This window comes from Salvelinus namaycush, chromosome 18 (assembly GCF_016432855.1).
Source record: "Salvelinus namaycush isolate Seneca chromosome 18, SaNama_1.0, whole genome shotgun sequence".
Classification (NCBI taxonomy): Eukaryota; Metazoa; Chordata; class Actinopteri; order Salmoniformes; family Salmonidae; genus Salvelinus; species Salvelinus namaycush.
Genome location: NC_052324.1, coordinates 25,905,227 through 25,929,932, shown reverse-complemented (window position 1 = coordinate 25,929,932; position 24,706 = coordinate 25,905,227). Strand labels below are relative to the sequence as shown.

The 24,706-nt window shown below is 44.2% G+C and overlaps 2 protein-coding genes across 3 annotated transcripts; one reads left to right on the top strand and one right to left on the bottom strand.

The window, feature by feature from the left end:
• Positions 1-5,701: 5,701 nt before the first annotated feature.
• Positions 5,702-10,795, bottom strand: LOC120062758 (regulator of G-protein signaling 7-binding protein A-like). 2 transcript variants are annotated; one of them, XM_039012823.1, is made up of 6 exons: positions 10,646-10,795; positions 9,294-9,460; positions 6,546-6,676; positions 6,104-6,245; positions 5,919-5,989; positions 5,702-5,793 (listed from the first exon to the last, which is right to left on the bottom strand). In XM_039012823.1, the coding sequence occupies exons 1-6, from the start codon at positions 10,793-10,795 to the stop codon at positions 5,702-5,704; spliced, it is 753 nt and encodes a 250-aa protein (XP_038868751.1). The 2 variants fall into 2 exon arrangements, with proteins under 2 accessions (XP_038868751.1, XP_038868752.1); XM_039012824.1 differs by lacking the exons at positions 5,702-5,793; positions 9,294-9,460; positions 10,646-10,795 and having other exon boundaries at positions 5,957-5,989; positions 6,091-6,245; positions 6,546-6,609.
• A 1,770-nt stretch (positions 10,796-12,565) lies between these two features.
• Positions 12,566-15,706, top strand: LOC120062887 (trifunctional nucleotide phosphoesterase protein YfkN-like). The gene is made up of 9 exons (XM_039012954.1): positions 12,566-12,699; positions 12,908-13,059; positions 13,334-13,424; positions 13,632-14,124; positions 14,241-14,388; positions 14,567-14,732; positions 14,864-15,011; positions 15,260-15,443; positions 15,585-15,706. Exons 1-9 carry the CDS (start codon positions 12,566-12,568, stop codon positions 15,704-15,706), a joined length of 1,638 nt encoding a protein of 545 aa, XP_038868882.1.
• Positions 15,707-24,706: the final 9,000 nt, after the last annotated feature.

Sequence of the window (24,706 nt, the reverse complement as noted above, 5' to 3'; positions counted from 1 at the left end):
CGCTAGAGCCGTCCGCCAGACAGGAGCCGCTAGAGCCTTCCGCCAGACAGGAGCCGCTAGAGCCTTCCGCCAGACAGGAGCAGCCAGAGCCTTCCGCCAGACAGGAGCAGCCAGAGCCTTCCGCCAGACAGGAGCAGCCAGAGCCAGCCAGCCAGGATCCGCCAGAGCCTTCCGCCAGACAGGAGCAGCCAGAGCCGCCAGCCAGCCATGAGCAGCCAGAGCCGCCAGCCAGCCATGAGCAGCCAGAGCCGCCAGCCAGCCATGAGCAGCCAGAGCCGTCAGCCAGCCATGAGCAGCCAGAGCCGTCAGCCAGCCATGAGCAGCCAGAGCCGCCAGCCAGCCATGAGCAGCCAGAGCCGCCAGCCAGCCATGAGCAGCCAGAGCCGCCAGCCAGCCATGAGCAGCCAGAGCCGCCAGCCAGCCATGAGCAGCCAGAGCCGCCAGCCAGCCATGAGCAGCCAGAGCCGCCAGCCAGCCATGAGCAGCCAGAGCCAGCCAGCCAGGATCCGCCAGAGCCAGCCAGCCAGGATCCGCCAGAGCCAGCCAGCCAGGATCCGCCAGAGCCAGCCAGCCAGGATCCGCCAGAGCCAGCCAGCCAGGATCCGCCAGCCAGTCCGGAGCTGCCCCTCAGTCCGGAGCTGCCCCTCAGTCCGGAGCTGCCCCTCACGTGACAGGGGTTCTGTCACGTTCCTGGCCTGTTTTCCTTGTTTTTGTATGTGTTTAGTTGGTCAGGGCGTAAGTTGGGGTGGGCATTCTATGTTATGTGTTTCTATGTTTAGGTTATTTGTCTATTGGCCTTATATGGTTCTCAATCAGGGACAGGTGTTTTACGTTTCCTCTGATTGAGAACCATATTAAGGTAGGCTGTTCTCACTGTTTGTTTGTGGGTGATTGTTCCTGTGTCTGTGTCTGTGTCTGTCGCACCACACGGGACTGTTTCGTTTTCATTCGTTTGGTTAGTCTGTTCCTGTTCGTGCGTTCTTCGTGTTTATGTAAGTTCACATGTTCAGGTCTGTCTACGTCGTTTTGTTGTTTTGTAATTTTCCAAGTGTTTTTTCGTGTTCGTCTTTGCTTTAATAAATATTCATCATGTCTTCACAACACGCTGCATTTTGGTCTGATCCCTACTCCTCCTCTTCAGACGTAGAGGAGGAGAGAAACCGTTACAAATATGACATTGCATTGCATCTTCACATCTGCTGGCTAAATCTCAACTGAGCCTTTGAATATGGATGAGAATGATCTTGCTGATACTTAGCTGTATGAGTCTGTCTCCACCCAGTGGATAAAACACTAATTTACAGGAACTTGGGCTTCGAGACCGTTTGGGGGAATTGGTGCATCATGGGACAATGCTCTAGGCAACAGGGAAACAATATCACGATGTAAATAATCTCATTGAGACATGGAACTAGACTGAAAATTTGGCTCAAATGTGCATGAAAACAGTTGATCATTTTAGTATCATTTAAGAATACTACTATACTACTAGGAATTCTGTCTACAAAAAAATATTTGTCTAGGGCCGATTCAGATTTAGGATATTATTATTACTTAAATTCATGTTAAGTCAAATTATCTCAAGTCTGAGTAGGGCCTATAAAGAATTAAGACAGAGACAAAAAAAACACATCAGTCGGTTAAAATAAAAAAGTTTATTAACAATGTAAAATGACATATAGCTTTTTATTTCAGCTTTGACTACAGTATTGTACCTTCTCCATGCCCTACACATATATCACTATTACTAATAAGCAAGACCCATGCTGAGTCCCCACTACCCGCACAGACTGTGCCTTACACAGGGAGACGTCACCTGCTTATGCCAACCAAGACTTCACCAATCTATCTCAACTTTGAAGATTTTCCAGAGCTCATCGATTGGAGAGTATGTGTATATACATACATAGAGTATGTCTAATGTCTTAACTTATAGATAGATATTGTATGTGCAAAGACGTTTATATATTTTTAGTATTGTATAGTATATTCCTCCTTGAAGATGGAAAGTAAAAGTCGGGTACAGGTGTTTGGTTCATGGAAGACGAAATAAAGGTCAGTACAGGAAGTACAGGGTCAGCTAGAAATGGAAAACAGAGAACGAAACACACAACAGACGTAGTGCACAGACTTTCTCTGCTCTGGAAAAACAGCTCTATACCTTTTATCTAGTAGTGTACATATACAGATCTGCTATCTTAATTTGACTAGTTTTTCACAGCAGGAAAATAATCCTGCAGCAACAGGTCATGTGAATCATTATGTGGATTATAATGAATGGACATTTTTTGTAGGGGTTGATACATTTTACATTAGGGTAAGTCAAGTCTGACATTTTAAACTGGAAATTACAAACTTTAGAATACTTTTAAAAAATTGAATACACCAGAAGTTTTCATTATCTGTGACAACAGAGTGATCAAATTAAGGGCTTTATTCAATGCGTATCACGGAAGTTCAGCTATAAAGCGTGATTGAAAAATCAAAGGCAATGTTAGCGGAGAGTGCATTTACAGTAAACTCTGTGTATGTCAGCTCAATCGGAAATTACCTTTACATTTAAATTGTGCAATCTGTAACTCTTCAGCGATACAGATTGAATGGAGCCCTAAAATAGCATATCTGTTTACTGCAAGTGTCTAACTTCAATGACCGGTCATATTGGAAAAGTATTGCCACACATGGCAAGTGTCGTACTTGGTAACATTGTTTTTGAAACAAACTTAAAGATGAAATTGTGTCCTACACACAATTAATTAATTCATCAATTCAGCTTTATGGAAGAAACTAAATGTTGACATTGTTTCAAATGGTCTCTCTCTCCCGAAAACCTATGACAAACGAAAAGGTTGGACTACTGTACCAAACGAAAAGGTTGGACTTCTGTACCTATCACGCCCTGACCGTAGAGAGCTTTTTATGTCTCTATTTTGGTTTGGTCAGGGTGTGATTTGGGTGGGCATTCTATGTTCTGTATTTCTAGGTTTTGTATTTCTTTGTTTCTGGCCGAGTGTGGTTCCCAATCAGAGGCAGCTGTCTATCGTTGTCTCTGATTGGGGATCATACTTAGGCTGCCCTTTTCCCTCTTTCTGTGTGGGATCTTGTTCTTTGTTTGTGTGCAGGTAGTTTGCACAACGAAGCTGTTCGGTCGTTGTATTCTTTATTGTTTTTTCTTTTCTAAAGTTTCAATTCGTTAATAAATTATGTGGAACTCAAAGAACGCTGCGCCTTGGTCTCATCCTTCCAACGACACCCGTTACAGAAGATCCCACCACAAAAAGACCAAGCAGCGTTTCCTGGAGGAATGGACATGGGAGGAGATAATGGAAGGCAAGGGACCCTGGGCACAGGCGGGAGAATATCGTCGTCCTAAGGATGAGCTGGAAGCAGCTATGGCGGAGCGGTGACGCTACGAGGAGTTGGCTCAATGAGGCGTGCACGAGAGGCAGCCCCCAAATGTTTTTTTGGGGGGGCACACGGGGAGATTGGCGGAGTCAGGTTATAGACCTGAGCCAACTCCCCGTGCTTACCGTGGGGAGAGAGTGACTAGTCAGGCACCAGGTTATGCGGCTCTGCGCCGTGTGTCTCCAGTGCGCTCTCATAGCCCGGTGCGCTCTCTGCAAGCTCCCCGCAGTTGCCGTGCTAGAGTTGGCATTCAGCCAGGAGGGATTGTGCCGGCTCAGCGCTCCTGGTCTCCGGTGCGTCTCTTTGGCCCGGGTTATCCTGCGCCATCTCTACGCACAGTATCCCCAGTTCGCCAGGAGAACCCAGTGCGGCCTGTTCCAGCTTTCCGCACGTGCCGGGCTAAAGTGGGCATGCAGCCAAAAAGAGAGGTGTACGTGGTAAGCACCAGATCTCCAGTGCTCCCCCACAGCCCGGTTCGACCTGTGCCTGCGCTCGGGAGGTGCCGGGCTAAAGTGGGCATTCAGCCTGGAGGAGTGGTGCCAAGGCTGCGCACCAGAGCTCCAGTGCTCCCCCACAGCCCGGTTCATCCGGTGCCTTCTCTACGCACCAGGCCTCCTGTAGGTCTCCCCAGCCTGGTGGGCCCTGTGGCAGCCCCACGCACCAGGCTGTTTCTGCGTCTCCTCCCTCCAGAGTGGCCCTCCAGTCCGGATCCTCCAGCGACGCCCTCTAGTCCGGAGCATCCAGTGTTGCCCTCCAGTCAGGAGCTTCCAGCGACGCCCTCCAGTCTAGAGCCTCCAGCGTCGCCCTCCAGTCAGAAGCTTCATGCGACGCCCTTCAGTCCGGAGCTTCCAGAGGCGCCCTTCAGTCCGGAGCTTCCAGAGGCGCCCTTCAGTCCGGAGCTTCCAGAGGCGCCCTTCAGTCCGGAGCTTCCAGAGGCGCCCTTCAGTCCGGAGCTTCCAGAGGCGCCCTTCAGTCCGGAGCTTCCAGAGGCGCCCTTCAGTCCGGAGCTTCCAGAGGCGCCCTTCAGTCCGGAGCTTCCAGAGGCGCCCTTCAGTCCGGAGCTTCCAGAGGCGCCCTTCAGTCCGGAGCTTCCAACGAGGGTCCCCAGTCCGGGGCCCGCTACGAGGGTCCCCAGTCCGGGGTCGGCGGCGAGGGTCCCCTCTCTAGAGGCGCCACCTAAGTGGGCCAAGCCAGAGGTGGAGCGGGGTGTACGTCCCGCACCAGAGCTGCCACCGCGGAGAAATGCCCACCCAGACCCTCCCCTATAGGTTCAGGTTTTGCGGCCGGAGTCCGCACCTTTGGGGGGGGGGGGGGGGGGGGGGGGGGGGGGGGGGTACTGTCACGCCCTGACCGTAGAGAGCTTTTTATGTCTCTATTTTGGTTTGGTCAGGGTGTGATTTGGGTGGGCATTCTATGTTCTGTATTTCTATGTTTTGTATTTCTTTGTTTCTGGCCGAGTGTGGTTCCCAATCAGAGGCAGCTGTCTATTGTTGTCTCTGATTGGGGATCATACTTAGGCTGCCCTTTTCCCTCTTTCTGTGTGGGATCTTGTTCTTTGTTTGTGTGCAGGTAGTTTGCACAACGAAGCTGTTCGGTCGTTGTATTCTTTATTGTTTTTTCTTTTCTAAAGTTTCACTTCGTTAATAAATTATGTGGAACTCAAAGAACGCTGCGCCTTGGTCTCATCCTTCCGACGACACCCGTTACAGTACCAAACAAAAAGGTTGAACTTCTGTACCAAACAAAAAGGTTGGACTTCTGTACCAAATGAAAAGCAGTTGCAATACATTTAAAATATATGTTTTGACTATTGGTTTCATTACATTGCAATTACAATTTATCTTTGTATTACAAAATAAAATTATAAAATGGGGTAGCCTTTTCAACAAAGAGAGAACTGTATTGGAAATGGCAGTAATATAGTGGTGGGAGACACAAGTGGTGAAGGATTGTGGTTAATGGTGTCTTTGTTGCCGCAGTAGCACTTTACGTGCAGTGTTGTCCATGACACATTACAAAAGATTTCATTCTATGCTCTTTCCTTTATGGGGCACTGTTATGATAACTGTCAATATCTTATGACACCATGTCATAATGCAAATAAATATATTGGTCATGACATGCAAATACTGTATGTCATTCCAGTTGACAAAGCTTTTATAACTTTTGTCTTTTTTTTACATGTCTTATGACACTTGAATTATGATGTGCATAGGACACTTTTATGGATGTGCCATGAACAACACTTCAACTTAAGCATTACCGTTCCTGCCTTCAACCCAGGAGGGCAGGCCCCTTAGCTGGTTACCAGGCAACAGAGCCCAAAGAACCATCTCTTCCTCTGTCGGACCAGTGGGTAGGGAGTTAGGTTCAGCAAGCTGCTGTCATCTGGGTACAAACAGAGATAAGCCCATTACATGTCCAAACTAATCTCAAAGTCATTTTAACTGTGTATCTAACTGACATAAGATCCAAGCATAGAAACCATGTGAGCGCCCCTGTGGAGGCCCTACCTTGGTTCTTCAGTGGTAAAGGCATCGCCTCCCTGAGTTTACTGAGAAGGTTCTTCATCTCTCTCATGTCCCTATGAAATCATATTCACGTAGTGTTCATGTGTGTTTTGCTAATGCACACAGAATAATAATAATAACACACGCGCACACTCAAGAACTCACACACACACACACAGTGGGCCCACCTCTCAGTATTGTCTATGTCTGTGGTGACCAGCCAGCAGAGTTGATGACAGTCCATGGGGGAGGAGGTGTCTTCTAGAATGGGGATGTCTGAGCTCTCATCCATCTTACTGTCAATCCTGGGAGGCCCACAGCAATCCTTCCCTGGAACACACACACACACACACACACACACACACACACACACACACACACACACACACACACACACACACACACACACACACACACACACACACACACACACACACACACACACACACACACACTATTAATAATAGTAATGTAATAGTCATTACATGTTTTACACAATAAACAGTGAATTGTAGCTCAAAATAGCTCAGTTAGGATTGTTTTTGATCCCATCAGGCTTCATGTCTCTGGCTATAATAGTGATTTCAGGTTATAACGTTGCTATGTCATTTTATGTCAGGCATTCCCTACCTTTCCTGTGGAGCTGCAGGGATCCCAGCAGACAGACAGACTTGAGCATCTCTGTGATGTACATCTCCAGACAGCACTGCAGCTGGATGAAGAGCCTGCAGATCTCTGGGTGAATTTCTCCGTCCTCAGGCCTGTGGGGCCAACACAAAAATGCCAGTCAACATCGGGATTACCCATAAGATGGCATAATACTCTGTCTGCTTGCACAAAACTTTCCTTTACATCTACAATGTTCCTTTACCACAAGGATGTACATAAAAGTCCTACACAATTAAGAACTATATGACATTTTTTCAATTGAAATAAGGTGACAGTACAACAAAAACAACGTCTGGGAAGCCATGTTGAGTTCCTAAGGTTCAGCCAAAACGACAGACCTGAGGGAACAGAGAGAGTATTTCCACTTCTTCACACATAGCATCAGTCCATTTTGTACATGAAGATTCAAAATTGCTTGGATTAAGCATGGGAAATGTGGGGACGTAGTTCTTTTTCTTGTTTTTTAGGCTTCAAAGGCCCATCACAGTCAAAATTATGTTTTCCTGTGTTTTGTATCATATTGTACAACAGCTGATGAAACTAACACTGTAAAAGTGTGGAAAATGTTGATCAGTGTTATTTCCTGATAGTTTCTGGTTTAAAATACAATCTACTCAGGACATTATAATCAGCAGGTGTTGCATGGGTGAAGTTTTGGCTTGCCTGGTAACATCTCCAGGCAGTATGAATTGTAATAGACCAACAACAAAAAGAGTTCCAAACCTCTTCAATAATCTCTCCCCATTAGACCCCTCCCCTGCTTTGGTATCCTTCCCCACCCCACTCAGTCCACTCCCAGACAGTCCTAGCAAAACTCTTTGTTCAGAAAGATTTTTTGGCTAAAAAACTATTTTTGTTTATTTTTGACCATTTTAATGGAAAACGATTACGGTAACGTACTGAATTGATTTGATATTGAGATTTAAAAAAAGGCTGCATTGGACCTTTAAGTCTTTTTCACATGAGACTTCTCCAATCAAGCTGACTTTTTGTTCCAAAAGCCTTCTACTCCTCTCTGTAACTAGCATGGTCCCAGATCTCATGCCACTCCTTGCCACTCAGCATGAAAAGTAGTGGCATGATGGCGCAAACAAACTGGTACCCAGACTAATCTGTAACTGCTGAGATAATGTTTTTGTGTGTTAATTGTATTTTTCATGCATTTAATGCTTCTTACATTTCTCACAAAAAGCAAATTTGCTCTCTCAATCAGCTTTGTGTTTCCTGCCAGAGTGCTGCTAGCTGGCTAAAGTACTGCTGTCATCAATACCATCCTTCTGCTTATCGGATTTCCTCTGGCATATTGGAGAGGTCCTGCATCACTCAGACAGACAGACAAACAGACAGACAATGGTGAGACTAGGGTTGTAGTTTGGGAGGGGGGGATTCTAAAAAGGTCAAGTTTTATGGGGAGGGGTCCAGTCATGCTGTATGATTCATGCTAACACAGCCATGTTATCAGAGTGTCTCTGAGTGTCTCCATGTGTCTCTGAGCTCTGAGAGGAGCCCAGGCTGTCACAGGTGTGGCTCACTACCCCAGCCAAGATGCACAGGCCCTGTCATGCGTGTGACACGCAATGAAAGATACACATTCTGAAATCACTTAAAAGACACTGCAAGAGGATTCATTATTAAATGGATAGGTTAAAGCAAGGGGGAGTACAAACATCCACATTTAACCACACAATATTATCATATCGTAAAAAAATTATGGGGAAACTGAAGAGGCAATGCTTTATTTATAGCTAGTTCATGCGGGTTAACATAAGAATTGAGCCAGTTTGCTATAGCAGGAATACAATCCTGCAGCAAAAGTAAATGTGAATGATGTGGATTATAATTAATGGGAAAAAAATGTAGGGGTTCATACAGTACATTTTCCGTATGGGAAAATCAAGTCTGAAATTTCAAAGTGGAAATTACAAACTTCAGAAGCCTTAAACCTCAAATACACTACAAGTTTATTTGATCACTCTGTCACAGTTCCCCTGCGATAGAGTGATCCAAATCAAATTAAGATCTTACATCTGTAGGAAGACTAGAAACCTTCCACAGAGATCTATGTATAACAGAAGTAGGAAGTATATAACGGGCACTGAAAAGATATGAAAAGCTGGTCGATAACCTGTAATGGTAACAAGTCATGTTGTTAGCAGCAGGTTTACAAAGTCAAATTAAAGCTAAATCCTCCAAAGAGGTAATACTGCTTTCTCTCAAAAATGTCCTTGGTCTGGCATTGCCCCAAGATCCACAGACCAACTCCATTACTGTCTGAATCAACTCCAAGCTCAGTGGAACTCTTCTGCAATACTGTAGCCAAATGTCCAACTCCTAAGCAGCAGGATTAAGTATAGCAGGTCAATATCACACTCAGAGACTAGGATAGCCCACTAAACTGTAGAAGTGCATGATCTCAAATGCTCTCACCAGTCTCTCTCTCTCTCTCTCTCTCTCTCTCTCTGTAGCCTATTACTCCACGTTTCTCTGTTATATCCTTCATCTTTCATAAGAAGACAGAAAAAGACATGCAAATTACAACCCTGTACAGACCAAGAGATCAAAGCTCACACAGGCCACTCTAGACTGAAAGCAGAGGCTGAAACCTAAGTTACATTTCCAAAAGGAGGTCTTTATAGAAGCCTGTGGCCCATGTCTGTGAAATTGCCCCAACGCTGTCTTTCAGCACCAAGGACAGCGACCGCTACTTACCCTGAAATGACTGACAGGCTCTGGTTTGCGGCTCTCGCCATCTCGCAGCCTTTAGTTCGGGTCTTGTGCATCTCGGCCCGTAACGACGGGCAATCGACAGAGATCTCGCCAATGGAGATGACCAGCTCACGATACAGCGCCACAAGCGTGTTAAACTCCTGCACAATCTGAGAAATAAAAAGGAAACCAAAATGATCTGGACCTAGAATTTACTCTGTCGTGAGCCCCAGCGAGACCTTGCAATGTTCTTCCATATAGGTTAACTAATGCGGGCTATTGCAAACATATGTGCCTTTCTGATAGGGTATTGTTAGAATTTCACAAGCAGACACATTTGCAATATAGGCCTACTTGTGACAGCAGTTGCCAGAACAACGTAGGTTATCAGATAAATTGTCATCTTATATTCACAGGTAGGCTGTCAATTTAGCAGCTTTAGTTTTTTTCATTGGTGAAACAATTAATATTTCGGCACTGCAAGTTCAAGAACTAGGCTACCCTAGCCATTCAGCACCATCCTGCTTATGGACATCAACCATCTTTCAGTGGATCGTTTCTCTATACTAGAGCTTGAATAAATTGACTGCCATTTCCAAAAAAGCATTTATCCCTGGACATTGGTATTAGGCTATTCTAACCTCCAAGATACAAAAGATAGGCTAATCAATATTGATGCCTAAAAACATTACGATATGCATAGGATATGAAATGACAACTAGAATGTCTATTTCAAAACGAATCAATTAGTCATTGACGACAACCCCGTATGATAAAGTCGGCTATGTGCATCGAATTAGAGCATAGGATCTTTTGGATGGGACAACGCTCGAGACTCAGACACGTTCTGCTGTTCTTCCCGTGATGAGACTTAGTGACGTTTACTGATGTATGTGAGGGGAGAGAATATATTATGGACGTTTCTGCCAGCACCTGTCAAATCAGTGTCCGTCTCCGTCCATCAAACAGAGCCGTTAGACAACTTTGTAATGTGGGCGATACTGGAGATCATCCCAAATCAGCGTCAGACAGGCTTTCAACACGTGACGCTACAAAATGCAAATCGCACTATCGCAATCAGTGACAAAGAACGGGTAAAAAAACATGAGCAGGTCAAATTGTCTTTGCGACAACAGCAACGCAAATGTATATCACTTTCCCTAGACAATACATAGAAAGGTGGGGGGGGGGGGGGGTCCGTTTGTTACCGTTTAAGCAGCCTACATCAGTGCAAATTTTATGAAATTAGTTAAATAAAGAAAGAAAGAAAGGGTGAATGAATACACGACTAGCCGCATCATTTCCTGCAGAGGAAATACGCACTGTGGGCTACATGTCACAAGTTCCATACCCACCATTCTGCAGTCCGCCACGGCGCGCTGGGCTTTGCGGGTGCTCTCCGTGCTCTCCCTCCTCTCCGAGTCTCGGTAGGGAGCCTTGCCGATCTGGAAGATGTTCCCGGCGGATCTGGGGCGGTTCTTGCGCCCATTCGGTGCAGAACTCATGCATACACATCCACTAATAAAACAGCTCTAATACAGAACGTTGTTTATCTACGTCCCCCTGAACTCCACCACCACCTATTCGCCGATATCCTGTTCTATCTGTCGTTTGTGGTGTCGAAACCTCTCCAGTAGGATATATCCTAAAACGGATAGGATAGATAGTTTATCTGTGGTGTATTACTGCTCTCTCTCTCTCTCTCTCTCTCTCTCTCTCTCTCTCTCTCTCTCTCTCTCTCTCTCTCTCTCTCTCTCTCTCTACCGTCTAAGAAGAATAATATATTTTTGCAGGCAGCCGTCAGAGCGCAGAAGTACCGGATGAGCGCTTGCGACTTCTCTCCGCATTGCCTCGACTGCAAAGGGGGCGCGAGTCACCTTCACTCCAGCAGTCCAATTGATGGTATACGGTAACCGTAGCCTATACACACACGCGACCCGGGGTCCGGCAAGCTGAGGCGTCCTTCCTCGCGCACTGTAGCTGTGATGGGCCGTAGAAAGCAATCACTAGTATTCACAAAATGCAACCATTTCTTATAATTGTGCGTTTCCATTAAACACGGAGAATAAGGCTTGAGGAGGGTCTTCGGCAATGTAGCTATGCAAACATTCCCTTTTGGAAAAAAAATGTTGGGAAACGTCCAAATAAAAAAAGCTATGTCACTTCAGGCAATGATAACACTTGCTTCATCACTAGACCTACTAGAAACAGAGAGGAAAGCAATTCCTGGTTGCCAAGATGCTGAATTTGTTCCCAAGGTGTTTTTCTTCGAGTGTCTCCAGCCGAGTGTATCTAACCTTGCCTTGGTGAGGCAGGAGACAAGCAGTTGCTACAGGCCTGACGTGGCTGGCAACACTGCACACCCATAGGACAGGAATACTAATAGGACCCAGCAAACCAGAGCCTAGACTCGGGTAAAATTCTCATTAAATGTATTCTCATTAAATAGCCTAGGCATAGCCTAGTCTAGCACTACCATGGGAAATGGTTACACTATGAAACAATTAATTATATTTGCAAAAAGTCGTCAAAGGTATTAGATAAAATTGCAGTGTCCACAGCGCTACAATAGTGCTTGGACGTGGAGCTGTCCAGTTGCTGAAATCCCACGCGCAGTTTTTCGTAGGATAATTAGTCGGTTCTAATTTCTTATGTAACATATAATTAAACAAATTTAAACAAGACTCGCAATAGCCTAAACCTTTGCTATTTTGTGATATTGGATGACCTAGGCCTGCTGTAGCCCTTTCCTGCAGTCAATGACCAAAAGCGCCCTCTTTGGCCTCGTGGGTGGAATGTTATTCATATATTTCATCATTAATAAAAAGTTTTTTTTACTTCGAAAATCCGGTGTTTCTATGTCAAAGAGTTTTGTTATATTTCAGTCTCCTGTGATGTATTTGAAATGTAGTATTGGGAAGCAAACTCAAAATGTAATACATTTCAACTCTATATCTGACATGGTACAGTGTTGTTCTTTTTTAAGCCAATAACCATGTGTGTGAGGTGTATACTTTTGTTTCGAAGTAGATTTGTTTAAGACTTCCAATAATGACTATATGTGACCCTGATTTAGCCCACTGCAGTAATTAACCAGATGGTAGAAATGCCCTAGGTTAGTTGTTCATTGCGTTCGTGCTCTTCTCTTCAGGGTGCGCGACCGTTAATCTCCAAGGAGATACGTTCGAGTTCGAGTTCGCTGAACTGTGTCATCTGAGCAAAAAGGCGAAAGACAGCAAGTTCTGCAACAATCACTAACAGTAGCCTAATAAAACATGGATGAATATCTTTTAAGTTTGGAAACAAATGTAACTTGTAACAAACCAGAAGTAGTTCTCACTATTTTACACTTCAATGATGTGTACGAAATAGAAGCAAGACCAGAAGAACCCGTTGGCGGTGCTGCAAGGTAAAGGTTAGCTAATCCTAGCAAGCTAACGTTAGTTAGCGAGTCTCGAAAGGAAATGTAGGCTCAACATTAACTTTAACGTCAGTTGCCTTGATCCAGCCTTGTGGAAACGTCACTTTGTCTAGCTTTGGGCAATCTAACTAGTCTTTGTATGGGATACATTAGAATTTCACAAAACGAAATGTTGGCTGTGGTTTTCTCCCCCCAGGTTTGCCACTGCTCTAAAAGTATTCCAGTCGCTGAATCCTTTAGTAGTTTTCAGTGGTGACTGTTTGAGCCCTTCTTTGCTAAGCACAGTCACCAAGGGAAAGCACATGGTAGATATTCTAAATAAATTAGGAGTCCATTGTGCGGTGTATGGTAAGTGTATCTCTCCAACCATGCGTTACTATTTCATTGTATACACACAAATAATCCAGAGAACATCTCTGAACTCTCTCTTTTATGACCTTCTCTTTCTCTCTCTCTTTCTCTCACACATGCACACACACACACACACACACACACACACACACACACACACACACACACACACACACACACACACACACACACACACACACACACACACACACACACACACACACACACACCTTCCTCAAAACTTTATGTATTTTCATTGTCTTCTTCTAAGGAAATCATGAGTTTGATTTCGGCGTGGACCACTTGGAAGAGCAGACAAAAAATATGACCTTCCCATGGTTCCTCAGCAATGTGTACGACAGGTCAGTTTCACCTTGCAATACTGTATGACGGTGGGTTAACACAGTTCTGAGCACTATACTTCTCAATTTTCAATACATCTTCTGTTGTACCTAAAGGACTATTGGTTTGCAGGACAATGAGAAGCAACACTACTTTTGTTCTATGTTGTTTTGCTTCTAGTGTATTATTTTAATGTGAACAAACAAATTCAATTTGTTCTCTCAAAGGTTCACTCATGAAACGCTGGGCCATGGCATGGTCAGTAGCATCCTGGAGTGTAACAGCCTAAAGATCGGTGTCATGGGCCTGGTAGAGGAGGACTGGCTGGATACCCTGGGCACTGTGGACAAGAACAACATCCACTACACAGACTATGTGGAGACAGCTGATCGCCTTTCTGCTGAGCTGAGGGACAAAGGGGCTGACCTGGTCATCGCAGTCACACACATGAGGTGGCGTAATGACATCAGGCTAGCATCCGAGTCCAACGGTGTGGATCTCATCCTGGGAGGACATGACCATGAGTACGGGGTTCTGGAGGTCAATGGGATTCTGATCGTAAAGAGTGGCTCAGAGTTCAGGTACCTGTCAAAGATTGACGTTGTGAAGGACCAGGATGGAACGTTCAAGTACACCTGTGAAAAGAGAGCTACAATGAGAGACCTTGAGGAAGATGCGGAAATCAAACAGATTGTGAAAGGATACACTGATAATATGCAGGTGAGTATTAGCTTACAGCTAGATTTGCTTACAGTAGCCTAGTGTGTGTTTGTGTTAGTAGCCAGCCCAGATGCCACTAAGATTATGTTTTATGAATTTATGTCACTTTGTCTCAGCATATGCTTGGAGAGGTCCTGTGCCACACAGACGTGACCTTGGATGGACGCTGCGCCACCGTGAGACGAGCAGAGTGCAACCTGGGTAATTTGATCACCAACGCCATGCTGGAGGCCACTCATGCTGAGGCGGCGATTTTAAACTCAGGTTATTACACCTTCCATTAATTTTTTGTTCCAGTCATAAGCATAGTTTAGGTTTATTTATTAAATATTGCCTCCATATTTGATTTCAGAATTTAAAAAAAATAGTGCAGAGTTGTTCAATTCTGAAAAAGTTTGGCACCCAGGTCTGTCTGTTGAATCATGATTCTGTCCCTGTATAGGTACTCTGCGTTCTGACCGCTTGCACCCGGCGGGTCCCCTGACCATGCATGACCTGCTGCAGATCCTGCCACTAAAGGACCCCGTGCTGGTGGTGGAGGCCACGGGGCAGCAGCTCTACGAAGGCCTGGAGAACGGGGTCAGCATCTACCCTGATTTAGATGGAAGGTACCGCACTGGAACACACTGAAAAGGCACTAAAACCACATTATGAGTGAACTGGTTTTATTGTAGTTACTGCTTTATTCTCACAGGAAAAGCAATCACAATAGTTTTTGACACAAGATGCATTTTTCCAGATTTCCCCAGGTTTCAGGGATCCAGTTTGGCTTTGATCCCAATGGAAAACCTGGCCACAGAGTCATCGCTAAGACAGTGAAGGTTCAAGGCAAGAGTCTAGATAGAGACAGAAAGTATGCGGTGGCCATGAAAGAATTCTTAACTAAGGTAGGGTATAGTCTTCAGCTTCATATTAGCACACTCAGCCACGGCTACTGGAATAGTGTTGTAAACTTTCCCTACGTTATATACAACAAATAAAGTCATCCATTAGTTAGCAGCGGAGGATGCAGTGTTTTTAAGTGGACAGGTAAAACTGTCTCCTCACAGCAGTATAGCAAGCAGCCATGTTGGTATCAGAGCGAAATAAACATTGACAATATTCTCCTTTATATCCTCTCTTGTTTTGTCCTCAGGGCAAAGATGGCTACACTATGTTCAGTAGCTGTCCTCATAGGCACGACATAGAGAATGCTCAGATCCTGTCGACCATCCTCATCAACCACTTTGAGTCTGGCCAGATCGTCAGAGGCACGAAGAGGTGCATGTCTGGCCACAGGATGGGCCTCATCAAGGTGTCCAGCAGCCCCTCTGTGTCTGGTGAGCACAGCTGCCTCATTCATTCGTTAATTCATTCAGATAAGGAACCTCTTATTCAATATGTCCTGCTTTTCATTGTTGTGCTGATCACGTCTGTGAATGACAGTTAACCTGGAGTGTGTATTGATGGTGTTTCTGCAGCCATTGAAAGTACCAAGAGTGAGAATCTGGAGGGAGAGGAGGTGGGAGTGGCTGTGGTGCCCGGAGTGGAGGGCAGGATATTCCATGTCTACCCTGAGGGCCAATCAGAAACAGAAGGCTAACAGTGGGTAGGGCTGTTCCTCATCAGATAATTTCACAGAGCAACTCAGCCATGACTCCATAGTCACAGTGTAAGCCAGGGGAAATTACATCAAGTTTCACATCTCTCATCTGCCTCTTGCTTTTTATCAGCCTTATAAACAGGCGGACTGTCAATGAATGCTCAGACAGCAACATGAGATTAAGTAATCCATTACTTGTAGTACTGTTGAAGCAATCCAGCAGCAAGCAGTCCTTGAAGTTTTAAATACAATTTATTGACATGACTCAAAATTACACCACATTTTTTCCCCTTGTCAATACAGTTGAATATTGACAACTAATATATTACAGAAAATGTATTTATTTTGAATGATCATTTTGTGGCATATATGGTGGCAATGTATAAGGATCTGAACGGAGAAGGAGGAGGAACAGTGTACATGTGTTCATGACAACATTATAGTAAAAAGGAAATTAATTGAACAAAACTCACCACTGTGTTTTTGTGTTAAAACCACCCCTGACTTGATGTTTTCCTTTTAAATGAGATAGTTTCAGTCGATGTGCAAGGCCATTGTTCTTCATAGCAAATTACATCTTGACAACATCACAGTGTTGGGTGAATGAATCAGTGATTCCCTGCTTCTACCGTTGAAAGAACCCTGCTGAATGATAATGTGGGGTATTATATGGCCTATACTGTTTAGGGACTTTCTGGTCATGCTGCAGGGCTTGACATCATTTCTTTTTGCCACTTGTCCCTAGGACAAGTAGGACGGAATTTGTAGTTGTCCAAAAGCTCAAGGGACTCAAGGGTTCAAAAATAAAAATACATCTGTAGCACCATATTAAGTGTTTATAAATACAAATAATTCCATCAACATTTCTATGGTGGAATTTTGGCTAGGCTAGGCTACTTTGACACAAGGTAAGACATGCTTCATAAAATTACATAAAACATCCAGGTTTTAAACAATCAAGATTATGGTTAAGTAGTTTGAAAATGGTGACCGTCTCTGCTCAGATTCAAGGTGGGTGATGTGCGGCTTGCAACAGGCACTGTCCTTCACTCTCTGGTTTTGTGACAATTTGATCTGAAGGAACCATGCCTCAAGTATGTAGACAGAATCAAGCCTTTAGACGTTAATGCTAATTATCCTTCATTATATTTGTCAAACATGACTGGCCTTCAGACTATATTTCTGTATCATTAAAGTTGAACGACTCTTTCTGGCATTGGTTTGGACAATGTGCATATCATCTAAACTTTGACATGTAGGCTTTTTTATTTATGTACATGAAAAATGTATTTAAATATTATTCCAATGTTGGCCTCTGATCCAATTCTGATCAGAGTAATTGTTTGATGTTGTGAATTTTGTGATTAATTTTTTACTTGTCCAATCAGACAACTTAAATCTATATTCTTGTCAGAAATATTTTTGTTACTTGTCCCGGACAAGAGGACAAGCGTTAATGTCCATCCCTGGTTAGTCTTTACATTTAGGGACGCTGTGACTTGGGTCTTTTTATTCTTTTGAATAAAATAAAACCCAGGAAAACCGTGTGGTTGGTAAAAATCAGCTGTACAATACTCTTAACAGCGCAATAGATGATTACAACTGTACAATACTCTTAATAACAGCACAGTAGCTGATTTCAAGCAATGCCACTGTGAATACTTTGAATTGGAATGACTACAGACCCAAGGAGTGCTCTGATGCTGGAACTAAACTAGAACAGAAGTGAATGAATTGGATTCACAATTCACTTCAAAGACACACTGCTGAGCAACCCATTTTCTAAATGGAGGAGTAGAGGAAACGCAGAATTCTATATTTAAAAAAATACAAAATAATACAGTTTTCTGTACATATCAGTGAAACAAACCATTAGAAAGGCTTGAGCAGAGTTCTACTTCTGTCAGGAGTGAAGACTTAGAATCAATCCAGGTACCTCTTTGTTGTTGCTTATTTACATTAAACTTGAAGCAGTATAGGTTGACTGTGTACAGATCATGTGATTCCCCAATGCCCATATATGGTACCGTGTTTCCTCAATTCAATAGGGATCAGCTGGAACACTGTTGGTTGTATTCTACCAAGCACATCTCCAATGTGTCTGTCAATTACTCTGCCTCCTCTCCTTCTTTAACCCCCTCCCTTCCTCTCTCCATCCATCTACCCATCTATCCATCTGTCTTCAGAAGGCAGGGAAGAAGAAGTAGCAGAGAAAGTAGAAGATGATGAAGCCGGTGACCCAGTTGACGGACTAGATATACTGTATATAATGACCATGTCCATGACGAAGCGCCAGCCGTGAGAATCGTTCTCAAAGTCCGTGGCGTCCCCCAGTTCCGTGGGGGAACTGACGCCTGGCTATCGCACTAGCTTGCCTTTGGAAACCTCGAGAGGGGTTAGAATGACAGGAGAAAATCTGGTTATTTCAACTTTTGGTCACACTTTATTCGGATATTCCGGATTTCTATATTATCAACAAACTATCTGTTGATAATCAACTGCTTGCTAAGGTTAGAGATAGGTTTAGGGTTAGGGTAAGGATTACGTTTAGGGTTAGGATAAGGGTTAAGGTTAGGGTTAGAGCTAGGATTAGTAGCTCAGTCCTGTGTAGCTCAATTGGTAGAGCTTAGCGCTTGTAACGCCAGGGTTATGCGTTCAATTTAAAATGTATGCACTCACTACTGTAAGTCACTCTGGATAACAGCATCTACTAAAATGTAAAAATGTAGATAGTTAGTTGAAATGTTACTGATAGTCTGTAGATAGTCTGTAGAGAATCTTCAGATGGACTATCCAAATAAATTTGCATGTACGTTAATCAAGTACACAGTAAGTGATAAATAATAATGATGTAATCATTGCATATTGGCAATAAATAAATACATTACCATGTGGTTATCTTATTGGTCATCTCTATTTAGATATTATGTTTTATTTCCGACTGTAAAATAAAGTATAAGCATTATGTTTTCTCATTCATGTCTATGGAGAGATAACAACACTCACCTCCGGAAATACGGAAAAGTTTCCTGCAGCTCTGGAGCGGCCATTTTGCACAGCTTGCCTTCTGGAAAGTCTGTTTCCGTGAGAGGTATATCCTTGCTGTGTGGTGCTGTGTGGTTCAACTCTGCAACACATAGACACAGAACAAGGACCTTCCTTGTTAACTATCTGATTATCTTAGCAGCAAACACTATTACAGTTTATCTCTAGCTATTTGAGTAGATTCTGGTTAGACATTTGCACTTTTTTATTCATGTGTGATACATACAGGAATCAACATTTATTTGGAGGCAAAATAAGTGTTTGATTTGAAGTAGTTCAAGGTGCTCTGTCTCCCTCTGTCTCTCCCCTCAGACAGCTACAGTTGTCCCCATTTTGACCTTGGCCTGGATAATCAGCAAAAGAATCTCATCTAAAAACCATGCTGTCCAATCATTGTCAAGCACCCTTAATGTGTTTGAGGTTCTCTCCAGTACAGCCTCTTTGCTTTCTGTGGCGTTAGCCCTCAGCACACAAATCACCTGCATTCAATCACCTAACACAATGCATCTGTAATCAGTGTATAACAACGAATAGTTTATATTTCTGACTCATGTTAATGTAGGTAGTGCAAAGGAAGCAAGCAAGGCCCAGTCTACATAAGCTTAGCTGTGGCAGGTTTGACCCATTTTGAAACCTGCCTTTATTCAGTCCATAGCCCTCCATCATATTAATGTGTTGTAAATAGAAGGCCCAGTTAAATTTTTTCTCATTGGTCTGAATGACTCATCTGGTCAGTGCTAGACCCAAGGTGTGTAATACTCCCTAGAGGACTCTCTGCAGGAGGGTAGTGAAGCAATGCGCAGAGTAATAACTGCATGTTCAACAACACAGATAGTAACAGCTCACTAATTCCCCATGACCACACAAGCAAGTTTGTTTTGATTTGTTCATCATCTATACATCATGAATTGTCATAAATGCAGTACCAGTTTTCCAAAATTGAATAGCATGACAAGACATTTCATTTCGTGGACAGTGATAACTGTGTCTTGTCTTTGAGTACAGTAGAACAGTATGTTCCAATTCTCTACAATGATTTCCTTTTTTTTATCTTTGTCCCTTTGTAATCACTGATAGGTGGAAGTACTGGATGGTTCCTTGCCTATTCTTTGGCATATGACACAGAGTAGAAGCAGTGGAATGACAGGTAGACAGACTGGTACCCAGGCTAGATGGCAGGGCTGTGCACAGACCTTTCAGGTGGCAGGTGGAATGACAGCTAAATAGACTGGTACCCAGGCTAGATGGCAGGGCCGTGCACAGACCTTTCAGGTGGCAGGTGGAATGACAGCTAAATAGACTGGTACCCAGGCTAGATGGCAGGGCCGTGCACAGACCTTTCAGATGGCAGGTGGAATGACAGCTAAATAGACTGGTACCCAGGCTAGATGGCAGGGCCGTGCACAGACCTTTCAGATGGCAGGTGGAATGACAGCTAAATAGACTGTTACCCAGGCTAGATGGCAGGGCCGTGCACAGACCTTTCAGATGGCAGGTGGAATGACAGCTAAATAGACTGGTACCCAGGCTAGATGGCAGGGCCGTGCACAGACCTTTCAGATGGCAGGTGGAATGACAGCTAAATAGACTGGTACCCAGGCTAGATGGCAGGGCCGTGCACAGACCTTTCAGATGGCAGGTGGAATGACAGCTAAATAGACTGTTACCCAGGCTAGATGGCAGGGCCGTGCACAGACCTTTCAGATGGCAGGTGGAATGACAGCTAAATAGACTGGTACCCAGGCTAGATGGCAGGGCCGTGCACAGACCTTTCAGGTGGCAGGTGCTTTCAATGAAAAAAGGGCACCACCACCTTTCTTGAATTTTTTGTAACTTTCACAACATACTAACGGCCTCTGCAGTGAACATTTTGACATTTTTGAGCATAAGACTATTTCTGCAACAACACACTCACTCATCATAAATTGTAAGCAAGCTACCCACTGGGCACAGAAGTCAATGCATTGTCTAGTCCACGTTGGTTCAGTGTGGATGTGGAAACAACATTGATTCAACCAGCATGTGTCCAGTGGGTAATTAAAGTGCCTTCTAAAGACAGGATTGACATGGGGAACAGAGGGTAGTCTGTCAGCTGATAATTGATGTTGATGATTGATGTAAGTCTGCTAGTTAGCTAGCTCACTGATTGTGATTTACCTTAAATGTTCTTAAATAATAACTTCATAATATAGCCTAATTTTTCTAATCTTCTAACTCATGATACAGTATGCGGCTGGCTGGCTAGTGGCATGTGTGGATATTTTAGTACACGGTGGTCAGCTAGAGTCTTGACTACCTGTGTTCAGTGCTAAATTTGTAAATCGGGAGGCGCCGGAGCAAAAAGTGAGCATGAGAGGGGGGTGACCTTGGGAGTTCTGAGGTACAGATACAAAACATTCCCCTCTATAATAAGGCATTGCATGCATATAATCACATTTGCATAGTGGTATAGAGCAGTGGAGTAGAGTCGCTTACAGAACTTGGATACAAAAACTTGTCCTTTTATAAACACATTTCATGTAATTCTAGGTCATTTTACTGTACATGACAAGAGACATTGGCAGAATCTTTTTCATGCCGCACAAATAATTGAAAGGACAGGCTTCTTTGACTGCCAAACTGGGAATCTGAGACAAATAAAAGCAACCACGTCTTGAATCCATCAATAGCCTCGGCTTAGTTCTGTGGAGACACACACATTGTACAATATGAGTCGAAAATGATAGTCCTAAATAAAAGCGTTCCAGTTTCACTGACTGCAGCCGATGCGCTTGTGACAAAAAGCCTATCTCTCTTGTTTAACGTTGAAAAGCAATGTTCTCTCAATAGGCCTATTTGGAAGTTGATAAAATATGTTGGTAGCCTACAGCAGTCAGATTAGAGTCTTCTCTTTTCAGCAGGAGCCATTTGCTTTCCAGCCTTTGTTTTTCCGCGATTGTATTTGAAATATTGCGAAAGGTGTATTTTGTCTGCATGCTGTTCACTGACCGATTTGCCGTGTATTACCGACTGCAGGCTACGCCCTTGCTATTGGGCTACAATAACACAGCTAGGCAATTTTTTAAAGGATGCTATTGATCCTCTGTGGCTAAATTATAGGCCTTCTCATGGTGTAGTATTCTGAATGATTTAATTCATTTCTGAACAGACGGCAGTAATTCTATAACTTTGGCAAATGTATTTAAATCAGGGATGGGCAACTTTGATGGGGATTGGGGATCACTGTCACGTTCCTGACCTGTTTTCCCTTGTTTTGTATTTATTTAGTATGGTCAGGGCGTGAGTTGGGTGGGTTGTCTATGTGTGATTTTTATGTTGGGATTTTGTGTTCGGCCTGGTATGATTCTCAATCAGAGGCAGCTGTCAATCGTTGTCCCTGATTGAGAATCATACTTAGCAGTGGTGGGCCGTCAGGGCCAGCAAGGCCTTCTCTGCTGGCCTAAACATCATCAGAATATATATTTTTTTTAAATATATTTTCCCACAAATATGTATTAAATTATTCCCCAGAGTAAGAATTATACTCTTCATTTCATAGCTTTCCTCTTGGTTGCACTGCTTCCAGCCCCAGGTTGAGATTTGGAGGGCTGGTCTTTATGTTAGATCTTTTATCCAATCATATTCAGCCATCATGTGTTGCCAGGGGTCTAAAATCTGCCCTCAGGCCTTCAGAATCAACAGTGCGGGCGCTTGTAGCTTAAAGTGAATGGAAATGAAAATTTTGTGTCAACCAATCAGCTTTAGAGTTGGCTATTGTACGCCTGCTGGCTGGCTCCAGTGTTACACAGGAGCCAGCTAGCAGGCGTAGTGTGTGCACGTCTTTTGATTGGATTACCAATATTGAGAAGCAGGTCCTATGGGCAGGTCTATGCAGATCCTCAGAACTAGGAAACTGAATTTGATAAACGAATTAATTTGCGTACGACTAAGCTGTTTTTTCAACCCACAATGGCGGAAGGAGGAGAAGATATCGATTTGGTCGAGGATATAATTATAACGCCATTCTCAAGACGAACTTTTCAAGAAAAGTTAGACATTGTAAGGAGAGGTCGCCCGACGCCGATGCTACAAAGCCTGTCACAGGCGGGAAAGGGGTTCGTTCGCCACTTTCAAAGTTCCAACTACGAGCGCTATCAATGGCTCACAGGCTCCGAGAAGCACTGCAAACTGTACTGCTGGGAATGCCTATTATTTGCAAGTGATCGATTTGGTGTTTGGAGCCACACTGGCTTTGCAAACTTGAGTTGTCTAACCAAGGCAGCAACGAGACACCAAAGTACGGCTGGGCACTTACAAGCAATGGTGCTTTTGAAAACTTTTGGGGACACCCGAGTGGATCTACAGCTCAATGAACAATCGCGCAGGGCAACGGAGCTGCACAATGAAAAGGTGAAGAAAAATAGGGAAATATTGAAAAGACTCATTGATTGTGTCATGTTTTTGGGTAAACAGGAACTTTCTTTTAGGGGACACGATGAAAGTGCTGACTCCACAAACAAAGGGAACTACGTGGAGCTTCTTTCTTTTCTTTCTGAAAGCAACACAGATTTACAATACCACCTGTCCACTAACAAAGTGTTCATTGGGACGTCCGGCAAAATACAAAATGACCTAATTTATGCTATTGCTGAAGTGATGGGAGAAGAGATCAAAATGGAGATTAAAAAAGCTCCCTTTGTTGTGACGGACACAGGAGTCAAGGAGCGATTTATCCGATTTGAAGATGTGACAAGCGGCAAGCGAGCTGATGACATTGCCGCTCTTATTTTCCGTTTCTTGGAGGAAAATGAATGTAGTCTGGATAAAGTTGTGGCACAGTGTTTTGATGGCGCAGCAGTCATGGCATCTGGACTCAATGGGGTGCAGGCTAAAGTTAAGGAGAGGGCACCGATGGCCTTATTCATTCACTGCTATGCACATCGACTAAATTTAGTACTGACTCAAGGAGCCTCAAAGCTTAAAGAATGCAAGGTCTTCTTTGCCAACCTCAATGGTCTTGCAGCATTTTTCTCACGATCCCCTAAGCGCACGCAACTGCTGGATGACATCTGCAAGCGTCGTCTTCCTAAGGTTGCACCAACGAGGTGGCAATATACATCTAGATTGGTCAATGCAGTCTTTGAAAAGAGAGTTGCCCTAAAAGAGCTGTTTAACCACTTACTGGAACATCATGATGACCATGACGGGGATACTGTGCTTATGGCTGATGGATTTAATGCACGTTTGGATGATTTTGAGTTTTGTTTTTTGCTTGAAACATTCAATGGGAATTTTAATTATTCGGATGTGCTTTTTGGAATTCTACAGAAACAAACTTTGGATGTACAATTCTGCCTGACAAGGGTGAACGAGTTTTGTGACACAATTGAGCGAGAGAGGTGCAGGTTCAGTCAAATCTACGATGACACAGCGCGCATCTCAAGTTCACCCAGCGCACGCAGAGGCCCAGCACAAGGAGACCCTCGCACATACTATCAACAACTCCACAGCAATATTCTGGACAACATTCTTTGCCAGTGTAACGGATGTGAAATGGCTAGCTAGTTAGCGGGTACGCGCTACTAGCGTTTCAATCAGTTACGTCACTTGCTCTGAAACCTGAAGTAGGGTTGCACCTTGCTCTGCAAGGGCCGCGGCCTTTGTGGCGCGATGGGTAACGATGCTTCGTGGGCGACCGTTGTTGATGTGTGCAGAAGGTCCCTGGTTCGCGCCCGTGTCGGGGTGAGGGGACGGTTTAAAGTTATACTGTTACATTGATGCTGTTGACCCGGATCACTGGTTGCTGCGGAAAAGGAGGAGGTTGAAAGGGGGGTGAGTGTAACGGATGTGAAATGGCTAGCTAGTTAGCGGGTACGCGCTACTAGCGTTTCAGTCAGTTACGTCACTTGCTCTGAAACCTGAAGTAGGGTTGCACCTTGCTCTGCAAGGGCCGCGGCCTTTGTGGCGCGATGGGTA

Excerpts from the sequence above, each read along its gene's own strand:
- LOC120062758 (XM_039012823.1), bottom strand. The coding sequence starts at position 10,795 with ATGAGTTCTGCACCGAATGGGCGCAAGAACCGCCCCAGATCCGCCGGG. Across the intron at positions 6,677-9,293 it reads AGCCTGTCAGTCATTTCAGG|GCCTGAGGACGGAGAAATTC; the intron begins GTAAGTAGCGGT and ends TTGGCCCCACAG. Across the intron at positions 6,246-6,545 it reads CCTGCAGCTCCACAGGAAAG|GGAAGGATTGCTGTGGGCCT; the intron begins GTAGGGAATGCC and ends TGTGTGTTCCAG.
- LOC120062887 (XM_039012954.1), top strand. The coding sequence starts at position 12,566 with ATGGATGAATATCTTTTAAGTTTGGAAACAAATGTAACTTGTAACAAA. Across the intron at positions 13,060-13,333 it reads AGTCCATTGTGCGGTGTATG|GAAATCATGAGTTTGATTTC; the intron begins GTAAGTGTATCT and ends TCTTCTTCTAAG. Across the intron at positions 15,012-15,259 it reads TGAAAGAATTCTTAACTAAG|GGCAAAGATGGCTACACTAT; the intron begins GTAGGGTATAGT and ends TTTTGTCCTCAG.